This window comes from Sinocyclocheilus rhinocerous, unplaced genomic scaffold, assembly GCF_001515625.1.
Source record: "Sinocyclocheilus rhinocerous isolate Xijiao unplaced genomic scaffold, SAMN03320098_v1.1 scaffold1325, whole genome shotgun sequence".
NCBI classification, from domain to species: domain Eukaryota; kingdom Metazoa; phylum Chordata; class Actinopteri; order Cypriniformes; family Cyprinidae; genus Sinocyclocheilus; species Sinocyclocheilus rhinocerous.
Window position 1 is genome coordinate 373,479 of NW_015659004.1, and position 14,512 is coordinate 387,990.

At 34.1% G+C, this 14,512-nt stretch overlaps 1 protein-coding gene across 1 annotated transcript in view; it reads left to right on the plus strand.

Annotated features, from left to right (window-relative positions):
• Positions 1-14,512, plus strand: part of ttyh3b (tweety family member 3b) — a 41,189-nt gene that overhangs the window by 5,818 nt on the left and 20,859 nt on the right. The window contains exon 3 of the mRNA XM_016531714.1: positions 7,910-8,079. Within this exon, the coding sequence (XP_016387200.1) occupies positions 7,910-8,079 (170 nt within the window). The remainder of the gene's footprint in view (positions 1-7,909; positions 8,080-14,512) is intronic.

A 14,512-nucleotide genomic window follows, 5' to 3' on the forward strand; every position in this document is an offset into this window, starting at 1 on the left:
TATCCGGAATGCTGAATCCCTGACAATTTTCAAGCGACAGCTGAAAACTCATCTCTTTAAAATTCAAAATAAAACCTTTTTCTCTCTCTTTACTTATTCCTTCCCTTTCTAGCTTGTACTTATTTGAACAATGCCTAAAACTTGGTATTTCAGCACTTCCTGTGTCTGTTTGCCTCTTTAAGAAGAATCCCTTTATGTATTCCCCAATTGTAAGTCGCTTTGGATAAAAGCATCTGCAAAATGACTAAATGTAAAAATGTAAATGTAAATGTAATGGTCGAATAAAAAGAACATAAAAAAAAATCATTGTGAAGTTTATTAATTTTAGATTTTTAAAATCGTAAGGAAACTGAAGTGTCCACAGGGACTTACATCACCAGAGAGAAGTCTGTCGTTTCACCAGAAGATCGGATTTATTACATTTTGATTAGAAAATACAAAGTCAAAAGAAAAAATAAAGAAATAAAAATTGCAACCATAAATTGTTTGCAGTAAGTTCAAAAATACACATTTCAAAAATAGAGTGAATTTTCATTTCATGCAGACTTTAACAAAATAATATTTTAATAATTTGTGAATATTGTATACATCGTCCAGCCAAATTGATTGACTACCACGGTATTACAATCTGACACCATTATTGTACCATGGTGCTGCCAGCCTGCCACACTACTTTTTTTTTTTTGTTGTTTTCACTGTTTTAAGAGTTGAACTTCTTTCAGACAGAAATGAAGGTCATGGAGGCACATTTCAAGATCATATGTCAAGTAGGGCTGTTTACTGTCCACTTCATAAAATAAGTTTTTTTGTCAAAGCAACCACTCTCCAGAGGACCAGTAAGAAATGGCATCCAGCTGTGTGAAATTGCAGCCATAGTTGCCTTTTCTCACTAGCTATAGCTGTCACTGACCACATCCAGAGCTCTCCAGCGCTGTATGGTAAAATGGCCAACAACAGTCACTTGTTTCCAAAAAAGAAATCCACGATGAAAAGAAACTCAAGGCTGCGGTAATAGAAATTGATCTCCAAGGTTCCAACACTGTGGTGTGGAGAGATCAGGTGAATGCAATTCAATACTGCAATGCATCATCAATTTGTAAAGTTCCTTTAGAGACATCGGCTCATTAATCACAGCAGATTCGGTTGCAAAAACTCTTGGCTTTCATTTTTTGCTGTGAATAGTTTTCCAAGGTCAAGATGTATTTTAAGCGATTGCATTCAACTCAGTGAAGCCTGTGTGCTTGTGTGTCAGCAAGGCCTGGTTTATCTGGGATGCTTGTTGGATCTGAGGTCACAGGAAAGCCACGGGGTATGTGGGGGTAAATCTGGATGAGATGAGGTCATGACAAGCCTTTGGGTCTGTCTGGTCTGGCAGAGCAGAAGGGAAGAGACTGAGGGAGGGTGAGGAGAGGAGAGGAAGAGGAGGGGGCTGGGTGTTGTTATTCTCTTTTTGATAAAAGATGAATGCACCCCTTTCTGTGGGCTTCTGTGAAAATGGGGTTTAATCCCTAATGTATCCCAGAGTGCTTTGCAGGCATCCTTTTGTCAAATAGACACATCGTCTTTATGCCAGTACCCCCTCGCTCTCATTCTCACACTCTCATGCATGCATGCTGGGACATATGGGGGTCTGCACTCGTTCACACCGACACTACTATGCCGGTACAATGGTTTTAAATGCCTTAAAATATCTGCTGTGGTAGTTGATACATAGATGAATATATATTTTAAATAAAGCTGTCAAACAATTAATCGTGATTAATCGCATCCAAAATAAACGTTTTTGTTTACATAATAAATGTGTGTGTAGTGTACTGTGTATATTTATCAAGTATATATAAATACACACACATGCACGTATATATTTAAGAAAAATGTTATGTTAGTAAAACTGTTGTTTATTTATTAAATATATTTATTTAAAATATATATATTTACATTTACATTTAGTCATTTAGCAGACACTTTTATCCAAAGCGACTACATAATATATGTGTGTGTAGTGTACTGTGTATATTTATTAAGTATATATACATACACACACATGCACGTATATATTTAAGAAAAATGTTATGTTAGTAAAACTGTTGTTTATTTATTAAATATATTTATTTAAAATATATATATTTACATTTACATTTAGTCATTTAGCAGACACTTTTATCCAAAGCGACTTACAAATGATTTTCACATTTTCAAAATATATACTGTATATATATTTTATTTAAATATAATTTTATTTAGTTGGTTATTTTTCTTCTCTTATGCTCACCAAGGCTGCATTTATTTGAAAAAAATACAGTGAAAACAGTAATATTGTGAAATATTATTACTATTTAAATGGACTGTTTTTTATTTTAATATTTACGTAAAATATCTATGACATTATATATCTAATTTATTATAGTTTATTAATATATCAAAGTGTAATGGCAAAGCCGAAAACCTGAAAAATTACTCGTCTTCAATGTCGCGGTATTTCAGAAATTATTCTAATATGTTGATTTAGTGCTCAAGAAACATTTCTGATTATCAATGTTGAAAACAGTTGTTCTGCTGATTTTTTTTGTGTTGAAATTGTGATAATTTCTTTCAGGATTTATTCGATTTTTTTATTTTTTTTATGGACTATGTAAAAGTCTATACTGTCGCTTTTGATCAATTTAATTATTGATGAATACAAGTATTATTGTCTTAATACATAAATAGTACAAATATTCTACATGTCTTTCATAGTTATTAATATGGGGTCATAAAAATGGAATTTTAAATAATCATACAATATATGTGTAATTTAAAAATGCTATATAAAATAGTTATAGTTTTAGCTGGAATATAGAGTGTCTTTTTAAACAGACACCTTTGTAAACAGATTTTTCAACAGACGCAGCAGTCCAGCTCTACTTCCTTTTAAATGGGACAAAAATGGCACACATCATGCACCCATGTGAACACACGTCAGCATTATTCATCCCCCACGGCCTCCCTTCGACCACCCTTAAAACTGTGCTTACATCCTGGCACCGATAAGAAGACATTCATATGCACTTTTGGATTGAAAACATCACTTGGATCTCAGGGCACTCAGCACAATAGTTTGTCTGGATCTGGCCCAGTAGCTGCCAAAACATATCAGCACTTTGTCCTCCTCTTTTCTCTGTACTTTAATGCCACATGGACCTCATCCACATCCACACTGGGTGTCCTTGTGTCTTTCTTTTGAGAAGATAATAGCGATTGTCTGATTTACTAATGAATTGTTCTTTGGAATCAGTTCTTTTTAATGAATTAGTCAATTAATACACAAAGTGCCTGTAATTCGCTTGAGAGCTTTGTTTGGGAGATAAATAAGTGGGTGACACATGTTAGTACAACAAATAAGACAACTTTTTACAGTCTGTGTAACTTAATTGAGAACATGGATATACACATTAGTATTTAACTAAATATTTAAGCCTGTTTCACAACAACAGTAGCATAGCCACACAGGGGCTTCTGGGAATACTGTTGGAGAGATAATTCACCCCAAAATATTTTTGTCCATACAATGAAAATCAATGGGGTCCAAAACATCACTGGTCCTGGCTTTCATAGTACTTCACTGAAGAAAAAAAAGAAAATATGAAAGTCCTGTGCCAATTTGTACATAAAAAAAGTATTTTTTATGCATAGATTCAGTTAACAGAACACAAAAGACAAAAAAGGGAATCTGCAAACCAAACAAATTCAGAGTTCAAGATCCATTGAAAATAAGTATTTTATTGACGATTAACGTAAAGTGACAAGTGCACTAAAAAAAGTGACTGTGCACAAAAAGAATAAAACAAAAAGCAAATGGTTCAGTCCATCATGGACTATCTTCAGTACTTAAATCTTTTACATTTTAAGGCACTAGTTGGAAACACTAGGCGTTTGCTGTGTGAATTCCCTTTTTTGTCATGTATTGAAAAAAGAAAAGCATAATTTATGTAAATTATATATTTATTTGATTTTCAAACATCTCAGTATTTATGTCCATGCTCTGAAACGTTATTTTCTTTTAATCATTATATCAACCAAGCCATTGTTGCTGGTTTATTTTTTATACAGATTTGTGTGTGTGTGTGTGTGTGTGTGTGTGACAGAATTTTTGTTTTTTGGATGAACTATTTCTTTAAGTGAATCTGAATCTTTTTAAATTGTTTTGTTGAAACCAAGTATCCAAATGAACCAAATCACTATATGATTCATAACACTGTAATTGTTGTAGATGATGTTCTGTAGAGTCCTATTAAGAATTGTAGTAGCTAAACTAAAGATGCAAGTTTTCCTCTGTTACCATTATTTGTGTACTAAAAAAACCCCCTGAAGTTTCCTTTGTTCACCTTGCTGTCTACTTCCTGTATGGTGGAAATGGGATTAGCAGATGCTGTACATCTGTTGTGGTTGGTATCAGGCTACCGTTTTCTCAGCGTTACTGTACTAAAGATCTTGGCACAATTTTTGTCTGTTCATGCGGCCAGAATGAGAGGAATTGATGACTTTATGACTATTTATGCAATCATTTGAGAAGATTTCCATTTGCTGAAGACAGCTTCTACAGCTGTGTTGCCGTTCTCGTTTGATGTGTGGAAAAAGCACTAGGGTTTTTTGCTCAGCAGGGAATGTTGAAATAATTAAAAGCATACTGGGCAGGAAAGGGGCCCAGCTGGCAGGAAGTCACGAGCAGTGGCGATGAAACGATGAACACGGCACTGTACACACACAAACACACGTACAAATAACACAAACACTGAGTAGAGAGGAAAATGGCATTGTGCTTAAGTGACTGATTACTGTTTTAGCTTAACTATTATTCACTCAGTACAGATCCTAAAGATCTACATGAAGATTTGCAAGATTTACATGCACATTAATGAAATAATCTGGCTTTGATCTGGCTGTTTTTTTTTTTATATGTAACTGCTGATGTAATATAGCTACTCAAAATAGCTCTGTTTTATATAGGCTAGTATCTATGTTGATGTAAATAATTGAATTATTTTTTTATACACAGTTCGTATTCTACACAAAATATACTTAAAATTCAAGTAAATATTTTACAGTAATTTACGTGCACATAAGTGAAATTTTCTGTTTTTTCTTTTTGGATGAAGATCCCATATATAAAAAAAACTGTTTTAGATCTGTTCAATAGACAGCACAGTTTAATGTAGTATAGTAGTTTATTTTAGTAGGGGTCGTCTGATATGTTTATACTATTATTTTAAATTTTTTTTGCTTCAAATACACTTAAATATTAAATACGATGTACTGTAAGTAAACTTTAAGTACAAAAATAAACAAATTATGAAATTTCTCTTATTTTGCACTCTTTTAAAATTTTTTATACAGTATTTACTTAATTCAAATATTGTGTGAAGAATTGTTTATTATGATTTGTCAAGACCTGAGATGGATTGTGAGACTAACACAAAGGAATGCTAACACTTCTGTTTCCATGAGTTTTGTGGTTACGGTTGATACTATTGCACTGTTTATATTTACCAGTTCTACTGCTTAAAAATAATTACAGAAAAATGTTGACTTTAAAAACATATTTGATTTGTGCACTGCACACACATTCATAAACAATTCGGGTTTGGTTTTCAGGCATTCCTGCAATTAGATAATGCCAACTTCCTGCCATCCTGCTCTTTATTACTATAGAGTCAGCCCAATACAAGCTTAAGTTCAGTCTCTCCTTCCCTGTGTCTCTGAGGGCTGGTAATAAGATAATTACATTTGAGAGTTGCAGACTCCCTCCCCCATTCCCATCCTCTCCTGGATTTTTTTGTCTAGTCTCTTCTCTTTGGTCTTGATTGCTGCTAGTCTCCTTTTGTGAGCACAATTAAATCAGCTACCTAAACTTCATCACATGTCCAGGAAATCTCAGCTTCGTAAACCTGGTTTAGTTTTATATAAAAACAAAATAAGCCTATGGTATATCCTCATTTAGATTTGCAATGTAAGTGTGTGTGTGTGAGACAGCTGATAATGAATCCTCTCTAATCTCTTTACGGATGCTGTCATTGGTGACTGACTCAAATGAGCTTTGACACATCAACAGACAGAAGCCGACATCAACTCGCTCACAGGTCCCTCAATCTCACAGACAACCAGGGATGGATATTAATGTGAAAATCTCATGACACCAGTTTTAAGTCATAACACAATATCTCAGCCCACTCAAGATAACAGCGAGCATGTAAGTTTAACTTTAAGGGTGAAAATTACATCACTAAATGTCGCTGCTGTTGGTGTTTTTGCCATGATGAGAGTCTGTACAGGGCCGAATGTGTATCAAACTGGGTCAATCTGGGCATTTGAGGACAAATGAGTGATCTTACTCGATTTAAAAAAAACCTGAGCATGTGATTATCAGCAGTTTGATGCTGCTGCATTTCCTTTCATGCCCTGAATTGTCTTTCAGTAAGGTTTGTAGAATAGAGGTTATCAAAATTTTGACTTTGAAAATTCATTTTGTGATTCCCGACTTTTCAGGAGCTATATGTTCTTTAATAAAAAAATTTTTTAAAAAGTTTTTGAGGGAGATCTTAATTGTATGTTGTTTTAGCATTAATTAAATGAGAATGTTATAATATATGAATAATAATAATATTTTAAATAATTTTTGTTTGCACTAGTTTGCTAGTGAACCACTGTTTTAAAATAAATGCTTTTTGTAATTAAAGGTGCTTGCTAAATTTGCCCTTAAAGGGGTCATATGATGCGATTTCAAGTTTTCCTTTCTCTTTGAAGTGTTACAAGCTCTTGGTGCATAAAGAAGATCTGTAAAGTTGCAAAGACTAAAGTCTCAAATCCAAAGAGATATTTCAAATCTGGACAGATTTTCTGTTATCATCATACACTGCATGAGTTTCTAAGAAATCTGTCAACCCGAATCTGCAGACTGGCTCACATTTTCAGCAACGAGCTTCAGCTTGTCCAGACTGTAAATCTGGGCCAAAGTCGTGTAGTGTATTCCAGCTATTAGCAACCCTTGCCCTGGCAACAACCTAGAATGTTTTGCATGAGCAAGCATCACTCAAATTGACTTCAGAAAACAAAATGTAAAAATGTAGTTGATATAAAAAAAGTGCATTGCAAAAATAATGTGCTGCTTGAGTAAACAAAGGATATCCCCAATATATTCCATTAAACAAAATATATTCCAGAGGAAGCTAACTATTTCTTATCTTTGTATGTTTAAAAAAAACTGAAAGAAAAAGACAAATGTGAACTACCAAAACCATATTTTTAATGTAATTTTAATGTGATTGACTAAAATAGGACATGCTTCTCAAACAGCTTGTTAGTACAGGACGAACATTCAGAAGATCATTTCCTTTTTTAGGTGTAGATTATGGTTAGGAATAACTTTCAGACTGTGATTTTTGATAGGAACGTTGTTCCAGAACTAACAAGGGATGTTGATTTAGTATCATATCCTAGTTCTTGGCACCATGTTGTGTGTGTGTGTTTATGAGACCAAAAGAAGTCCCCCATGTACAGCCTGACCTACATTTGCTGCATATGGAGAAAAATCTAGATCATTCATGACACTTCTGGTTCAATGGAAGAGCTTGTAGATGTAGATCTGGATTAAACATGCAGGACTCCTGAAAGTAACTCCCCTTTTATCTAAAGTCAGAGTGCTTCCCATCCAGAATAGCAGCTTGTACACCAATAAGTATAATAGTCTTAAACAATATGTTACTCCAGATTACAGTTAAAGAAAACATGCGATACTGTACAATAACAAAAGATTTTGATTGGAAGAACCAGCATTCAATGGCCTCATTGTATTCTTAATTGTTCACGGTTCATTTACTGCTACACTAAAAACAATGAAGTCTAAATGACTCCCTTTCTCTCTCTCTCTTTGCAGTCTGTGTTGTTGCTAGGTGCAGTAGCATTGGTGTGCTTGGCGCTCGACCTCCTCTTCCTCCTCTTCTATTCCTTTTGGCTATGCTGCCGTCGCAGGAAGAACCAGGACTCGCCCAACGCAGACTGCTGCTGCACCGCTTGGTGCGTGATCATCGCCACGCTCGTGTGCAGGTCCGTGGTTTGCACTCTTACACAGTTAAACATGAAACACTCATAGCTGCCTCCACGCACACATCATGTGGCAATACACATCATAAGTTCCAGTTAATTGCGTGTCACGATTGAACTTCCACACAAATAAATCTGTCAATGAAATCCATCCAGTTGGGAACATTTTGGCTGTGCTCCTAAACTTCGAGAACTCCCTTGTTGTCCACTGCCAACATTGGCAGAAAACTGAAATGGAAGCTTGTTGTTGAATAATTGTAAAGTAATAGTTCACCCAAAAATGAAAATTTGTTGAAAATTCTGTAATTCTGTAAATGGGTTTATTTCTTCATCAGAACAGATTTGGATGAATTTAGCATTACATCACATGCTCACCAATGGATACTTTGTAGTGAATGGGTGCCGTCAGAATGAGAGTCGAAACAGCTGATAAAAACATCAGTTTTTGAGTGTACAAATGCAAGAGACTTAAAGGAATAGTTCACTACAAAATAAAACCTGTATGAGTTTCTTTCTCATGTTGAACATAAAATAAGATATTTGAGTGTACAAATGCAAGAGACTTAAAGGAATAGTTCATCAATGTTATCATTTACTCACCCTTGTGTTGTTCTAAACCTGTATGAGTTTCTTTCTCATGTTGAACATAAAATAAGATATTTTGAAGAATGCTGGCAATCAAACAGTTGATGGTCTCCTTTGACTTCCATAGTATTTCTTTCCCTAGAAGTCAAAGGGGACCAACAACAAATATCTTCTTTTGTGTTCAACATAAGAAAGAAACTTATACCCTCATGTTGTTCCAAACCTGTGACATTCTTTCTTCTGTGGAACATAAAAGAAGATATTTTGAAGAATGTTAGTAACCAAACAATGTTCTGACATCTATTATATGTATAAAAAGGCATTATTCACAATATATTTTATGTTCAACAGAAGTAAGAAAATCATACAGGTTTGGAATGACATGAGGGTGAGTAAATGATGATGGAATGATGGAATATACATTTTTTTAGTTGATCCATCCCATTAAATATCTGCCAAGAGAGTAGTAAATTCCTAGAGAATAATAAATTCAAACAGGAACCTTCAGTCCAAAAAGATATATATTTGTTACAAAAAGCCAAAAAAAAAAAAGAACTAAAGAGCTCATAAGTAATTGCTGTATGACACATAAATCATGTAACACATATGGCAGCTTATTAAACGCCTAACCCACGCTGATGAGCGCCGCTGGCCGTGATTCATTTGAAATAGTAGGTGTGTGTTTCTCCTTGCGCAGTGTGAAACGGATGGTATTTTTAGTAATAATCCCTGTCTGGTTCTCGGGCGCACAGGCTTTGCTTTGTTAACCCTTTCATTGTTCAGGATATGTCCTGTTAGAAAACTTTTTAGAATCCACATGCTGTTACATTTGATTGTTGGGTTAACAAGCTTCCATCTGCTTTCTTGTCACTTTTGCTAAATCAGTTACATTACTTTAGTTGACCTTGACATTTCAATATTTTAAACAGTTTTTATAGACTGACATGGTACTATATATATATCATCTTTCTGTTCTATTTGTCTAAGCTAGCTGCAGTGTGTCTTGTTGTATACATTTGGTCTCTTGTGAAAACATCTCTAATCATTCCTGTCAGATCTCTTTAAATATAGAGAGAGGTGAGAGGTCAGTTCAGGCTGGCAGCCAGTCCACGCTGAACCCAGGACACGGAGGTTAAATAGTTTAATCAAGTGCCTGCATTAGTTAGGGGTTAGAATAATGCCGGCTAAATTAGGGTTATGTGCAACAAACTTCCGTATTCTTTAAAAGAGGTCGCATTGCTTCCGGTTCAGCTCTTTTGTATGTGCTTTGTTAAATATGGAGCTATTTTTCTCAAAGATGAGCCAAACTGATGTCCATCGCATATGCAGATTGATATCGAAAAGTTTTTTTATTGAATTTTTTATTTGAAATAAAACACCAATAATAAAATTGCTAGTTAGGTTTAGGGTTGCAAAAAGGTGGAACATTTCCAGTAAATTTAGGAAACATTCCAGAAATTTTGCAAACTTTCCAGGATTTTGGGGGAATATTCCAGGAATTTTTGGAAAGTTTCCGGAAATTTACCAGAAATTTTTCACCCCTTTGCAACCCTAGTTAGGTTAACTGATTACCTTAAAAGTGCATAGATATCGCCATCAGTTCATAATGCTGTTAACACTTTCTCAGACAAATGAATGCGATGAGACCTGTTCTCCGGTTTTGTCAGGTGACGTTCGACGTATACCCCATTGTCCTGCAATGACCCTGTTTAATAATACCAGCTGCTCTTTTCAGTGGTCGTGATGCAGAAATAAAGTGATTTAGTCTTGAAATAGAAGCCGCACAGAACTACTTTAGATTATCTAAAAAGAACTGCTTGTCGTGACCTGAGATTTTGGGCTCCTTCATTTATGTAAATAAAAAGCTGTGATTGTAGCAAACGGATTTTAAACGGTTCTGTTCTAATTAAAGATGTAATTTTTTTGTGCACGACCCTATGATGTGAAAGCTCATTTTAGTTACTTATGCCATTTTAGAGATAAAAAAAACATTCACAGGCATATTTGTTAGCCATGATTAATTTATTGATTAATCTAACCAAAAGTGTCTGATAATATGGAAGTTACTGAGATGAAGTGAGTAATATTCAGCAGGTCATGTGACCTCACCATGGCGGCTACCATGAAGGAGAGACCCTACCTCTGATCTGTTATGGCAAAACTGTTAAACTCTTAAAAGTGTACATCATTTTATTTATTTTCATTTTTTCAAAAATAATAGTAATTTCATTTGGGGAAGCATTTTTTAACAGGAGGACTGCTAATTATTGTTTAAAATATTTCTTTTGTGAAAATACAAAACAAATACAATGTGTTAAACGCAATATTTAACTATTATTATTATTAATGTGAATAATAATAATAATAAAAATAATGTACATCAATAATGATTATCAATGCCTTTGCAAATAATCATTGTAAATACATTGACATTTAGCTGCTGAAGGGGAAAACTCTTATAAAGTAAACAAAGTTACATTAATTTGTGTAAATAATAAGCCATAATTTTGCATACAAATTTTAGAGCGTTTTGTTTTCATTAACTCTTATTGATTATTGTTCTAATTGCTTTTATGTTGCCTTTGTCTTCTGTTCAGATTATTTTCTGGTCTCTCCTCCCATTTGTCACCCCACAAGGGTCATCAGACGATCTCCTCCCCTCTGTTCCACCCCTTCTGCCTTCCCTTCCTCCTCCTTTCTCTCATCTGTCCTATATCTGACTTCATGCTCTGCCATTCAATGCTGTGATTGACAAACAAAGAAGAGATTATTTCCCTTAGAGAGAGATGGATGCAGAAAGACCCAGAGAAAAGGACAATGATGACTGATTGATTGAGGCAGATAAAGCTTAACTGGGAAAAGAGAGCGAGTTGCGGATCACACTGAGTGATGGGTCCATGGCAGAGATGAGAGATGTCATGCTGATATGATGGCTCAGATGAAACACGTTGTGTCTCATGCATCGTTAAGCACATCAAATAGTGCACACATGGACTAATGCACACATGTGCACATGCTCCATTGAGTGACCTAAAACACCGGAGCGCTCTCCTAAAACCCTGATCTCTCTAATATTTTGTGCCTTTAGTAGCTCAATGAATGTGTTCTCATTCAGAACTGTTCAAAATACTCATTTTTGAAACAAAATAAATGTATCCATGAAGCAATATTACATATGATTTATTTTCAGAAAATTGAATAATTTTTTTTTTATTGCTGCAATGGCAGATTTTTTTATTTGTTTGAAGCATAAAACTAACTAAATGTATTATTTTATTTCCCGAAACCATTTAGTTACCAATATTCTTCAAAATTTAATTATTTCATTAATAATTTTTTAAGCATATTGAGCGTCCCTAATAATAATTTTTTTTTTTATTGCTGCAATGGCAGATTTTTTTATTAGTTTGAAGCATAAAACTAACTAAATGTATTATTTTATTTCCCGAAACCATTTAGTTACCAATATTCTTCAAAATTTAATTATTTCATTAATTATTTTTTAAGCATATTGAGCGTCTCTAAAATACCAAAAGAACATTTAATGTAATTGTTAAGAGACCAGAGTTGGTAGTTCACCTAGTTTGAATCATGATACAGGTCAGAAGAAATATAAAAATATTTCTCTTAGCTGTTCTCCAATTTTATGATTAATTAATTAATTAACTTAATAATTAATTCATCCTGAAACTTTTTTTAAATAGTATTTGATTCAGTTTATTTTACAGCATAGACATTCTTGATATTGTTTTACACCGCAAGTGTCTATTAGAAAATAAGAAATAAAATGATACATTTAGTTAGTTTATGCTTCAAACAAATGAAAAATCTGCCATTGCAGCAAAAAAAATTCTTATAACAAATCTTATGTAATATTGCTTCAAGGATAAATTTATTTTGTTTCAAAGATGTTTTTGACACAGATGTTTTCACATGTTTACTGGAAATAATGAGACAAACCAACTGATCGAAGTTTTTTTTTTGCAGCAGCAGCAGCAGCATATGTGCGCATATGATTTTGTCCTGGGCTGAGGAAACTCGCCGCAGATAAAAATATTTTCTTTCTCTCTGTATTGCGTTCTCTCTTTTTCCCTCTGTCGCCCTCACATCAATTTTCCCCCTCTCTCCCGTCGCTGCCCCCTCGGTGCCTTGGCGATGTTGCCATAGCAACAGAATCAGATTTTGAACACTGAAGCTGCGAGATGAATAATGCACTGCAGGTCTCTCTGCCAATGTGTGTGTGTGTGTGTGTGTGTGTGTGGGCACTGCGTATATATGAGTGCTATAGCCGCAGAGCGTCATTGTTCAATATCTCTTATCTAACACTGCCAGATTCTCACAAATATTGTGTCTGTTTATATATTTATGTATTTGTGTCCACTGTTTAATTGTGAGTACTTTTTGTCTTGTTTAATGGATAATGCTTTGGCCCAGTAATTGACCCATCAAGCCAGAATCGATTCTACTTAAAGAAGCCAGGACTCATAAAAAGTAATGGCTTATTTTCCATTACAACGACATTAACCTCAGCTGATCTTGTTAAGGTTTGAAAGTCTGAGGTTGTTTGTCCCGAATCGCATTTATGTTTGAAAGTGACCCATCTACAGTATGTCATCAGTTCAAGCCAACCACATTTCTGAACGATCATAGACCTGCACATTTAATCAAAATCAATAGAGCAAAACCACAATACTCTGTACTGAAATTAATGTACTATTGTATGTATTAAGGTACTTGAAAAAATGGTACTTCTACAAATGAACATGGAAGTACCTTTGTAATTGAGGTGCTCTGTTTTTTAGTTAAGTGTGCTTAATGATTCAGTATGATCACATTACCATCTTAAATCAACACTGTAGCACTTATGAATAAAATATTTTCATACTCATTATACTTTAACAACCAGTTTTGAATACAGTTACTATTATTCTCCAAACAGAACTGTTAGCATATGTGCCCACTCACGCGATCTAACAGATGATTGTGCGGATGATTGTGGTCAGTGCTGTTAGCGTGAGGGTTTCTGGGTAACAGTGGGAAAGCCTCGGTGAGCCACGTGACTCCTGACCTTAACAAAGAATGACAGCTTGACCTCTCTCTCGATATCTCTCAGTCTCACACACTCTTAAGCTTATAAGAGCTGTCCTGCCTAAATCCTCTTGTATTTGAGGGACAGAGAAAAAGAGTAACACATGCAGGAAAATGTGCACATGGCATCAGATAAAACGCTCACGCATACACACTAAAACCGCCCTGAGATTAATGTACCTGAAATAAATTAGTGCTGTCAAACGATTAATCGCATCCAAAATAAAAGTTTTTGTTTACATAATATGTGTGTATACTGTGTATATTTATTATGTATATATAAATACAAACACATGCATGTATATATTTAAGAAGAATATGTTGTTTATATTAAATATATTTATATATAAAATAAAATATAAGAATATAGATATATAAATGTATATACATGTAAATATTTTCATATTTCATACAATATATACTGTATGTGTTTGTATTTATATATACATAATAAATATACACAGCACACACACATATTATGTAAACAAAAACTTTTATTTTGGATGCGATTAATCGTTTGACAGCACTACAATAAATGCTTCATTATCGCACATTAATTCCTTTGTGTTAATTTGCCCATATAGGTATTACTGTAATAACAAATGTCCAAAAGAGTAAATGTCAGCTTCATAAAGTGTTTAAATGGACTAAATGTTTTTTTTTAATGTTTTTGAAATAAGTCTCTTTTGCTCACCATTTCTACATTTATTTGATCAAAAATATAGTAAAACAGAAATATTATGAACGTTTAAAATAATGGTTT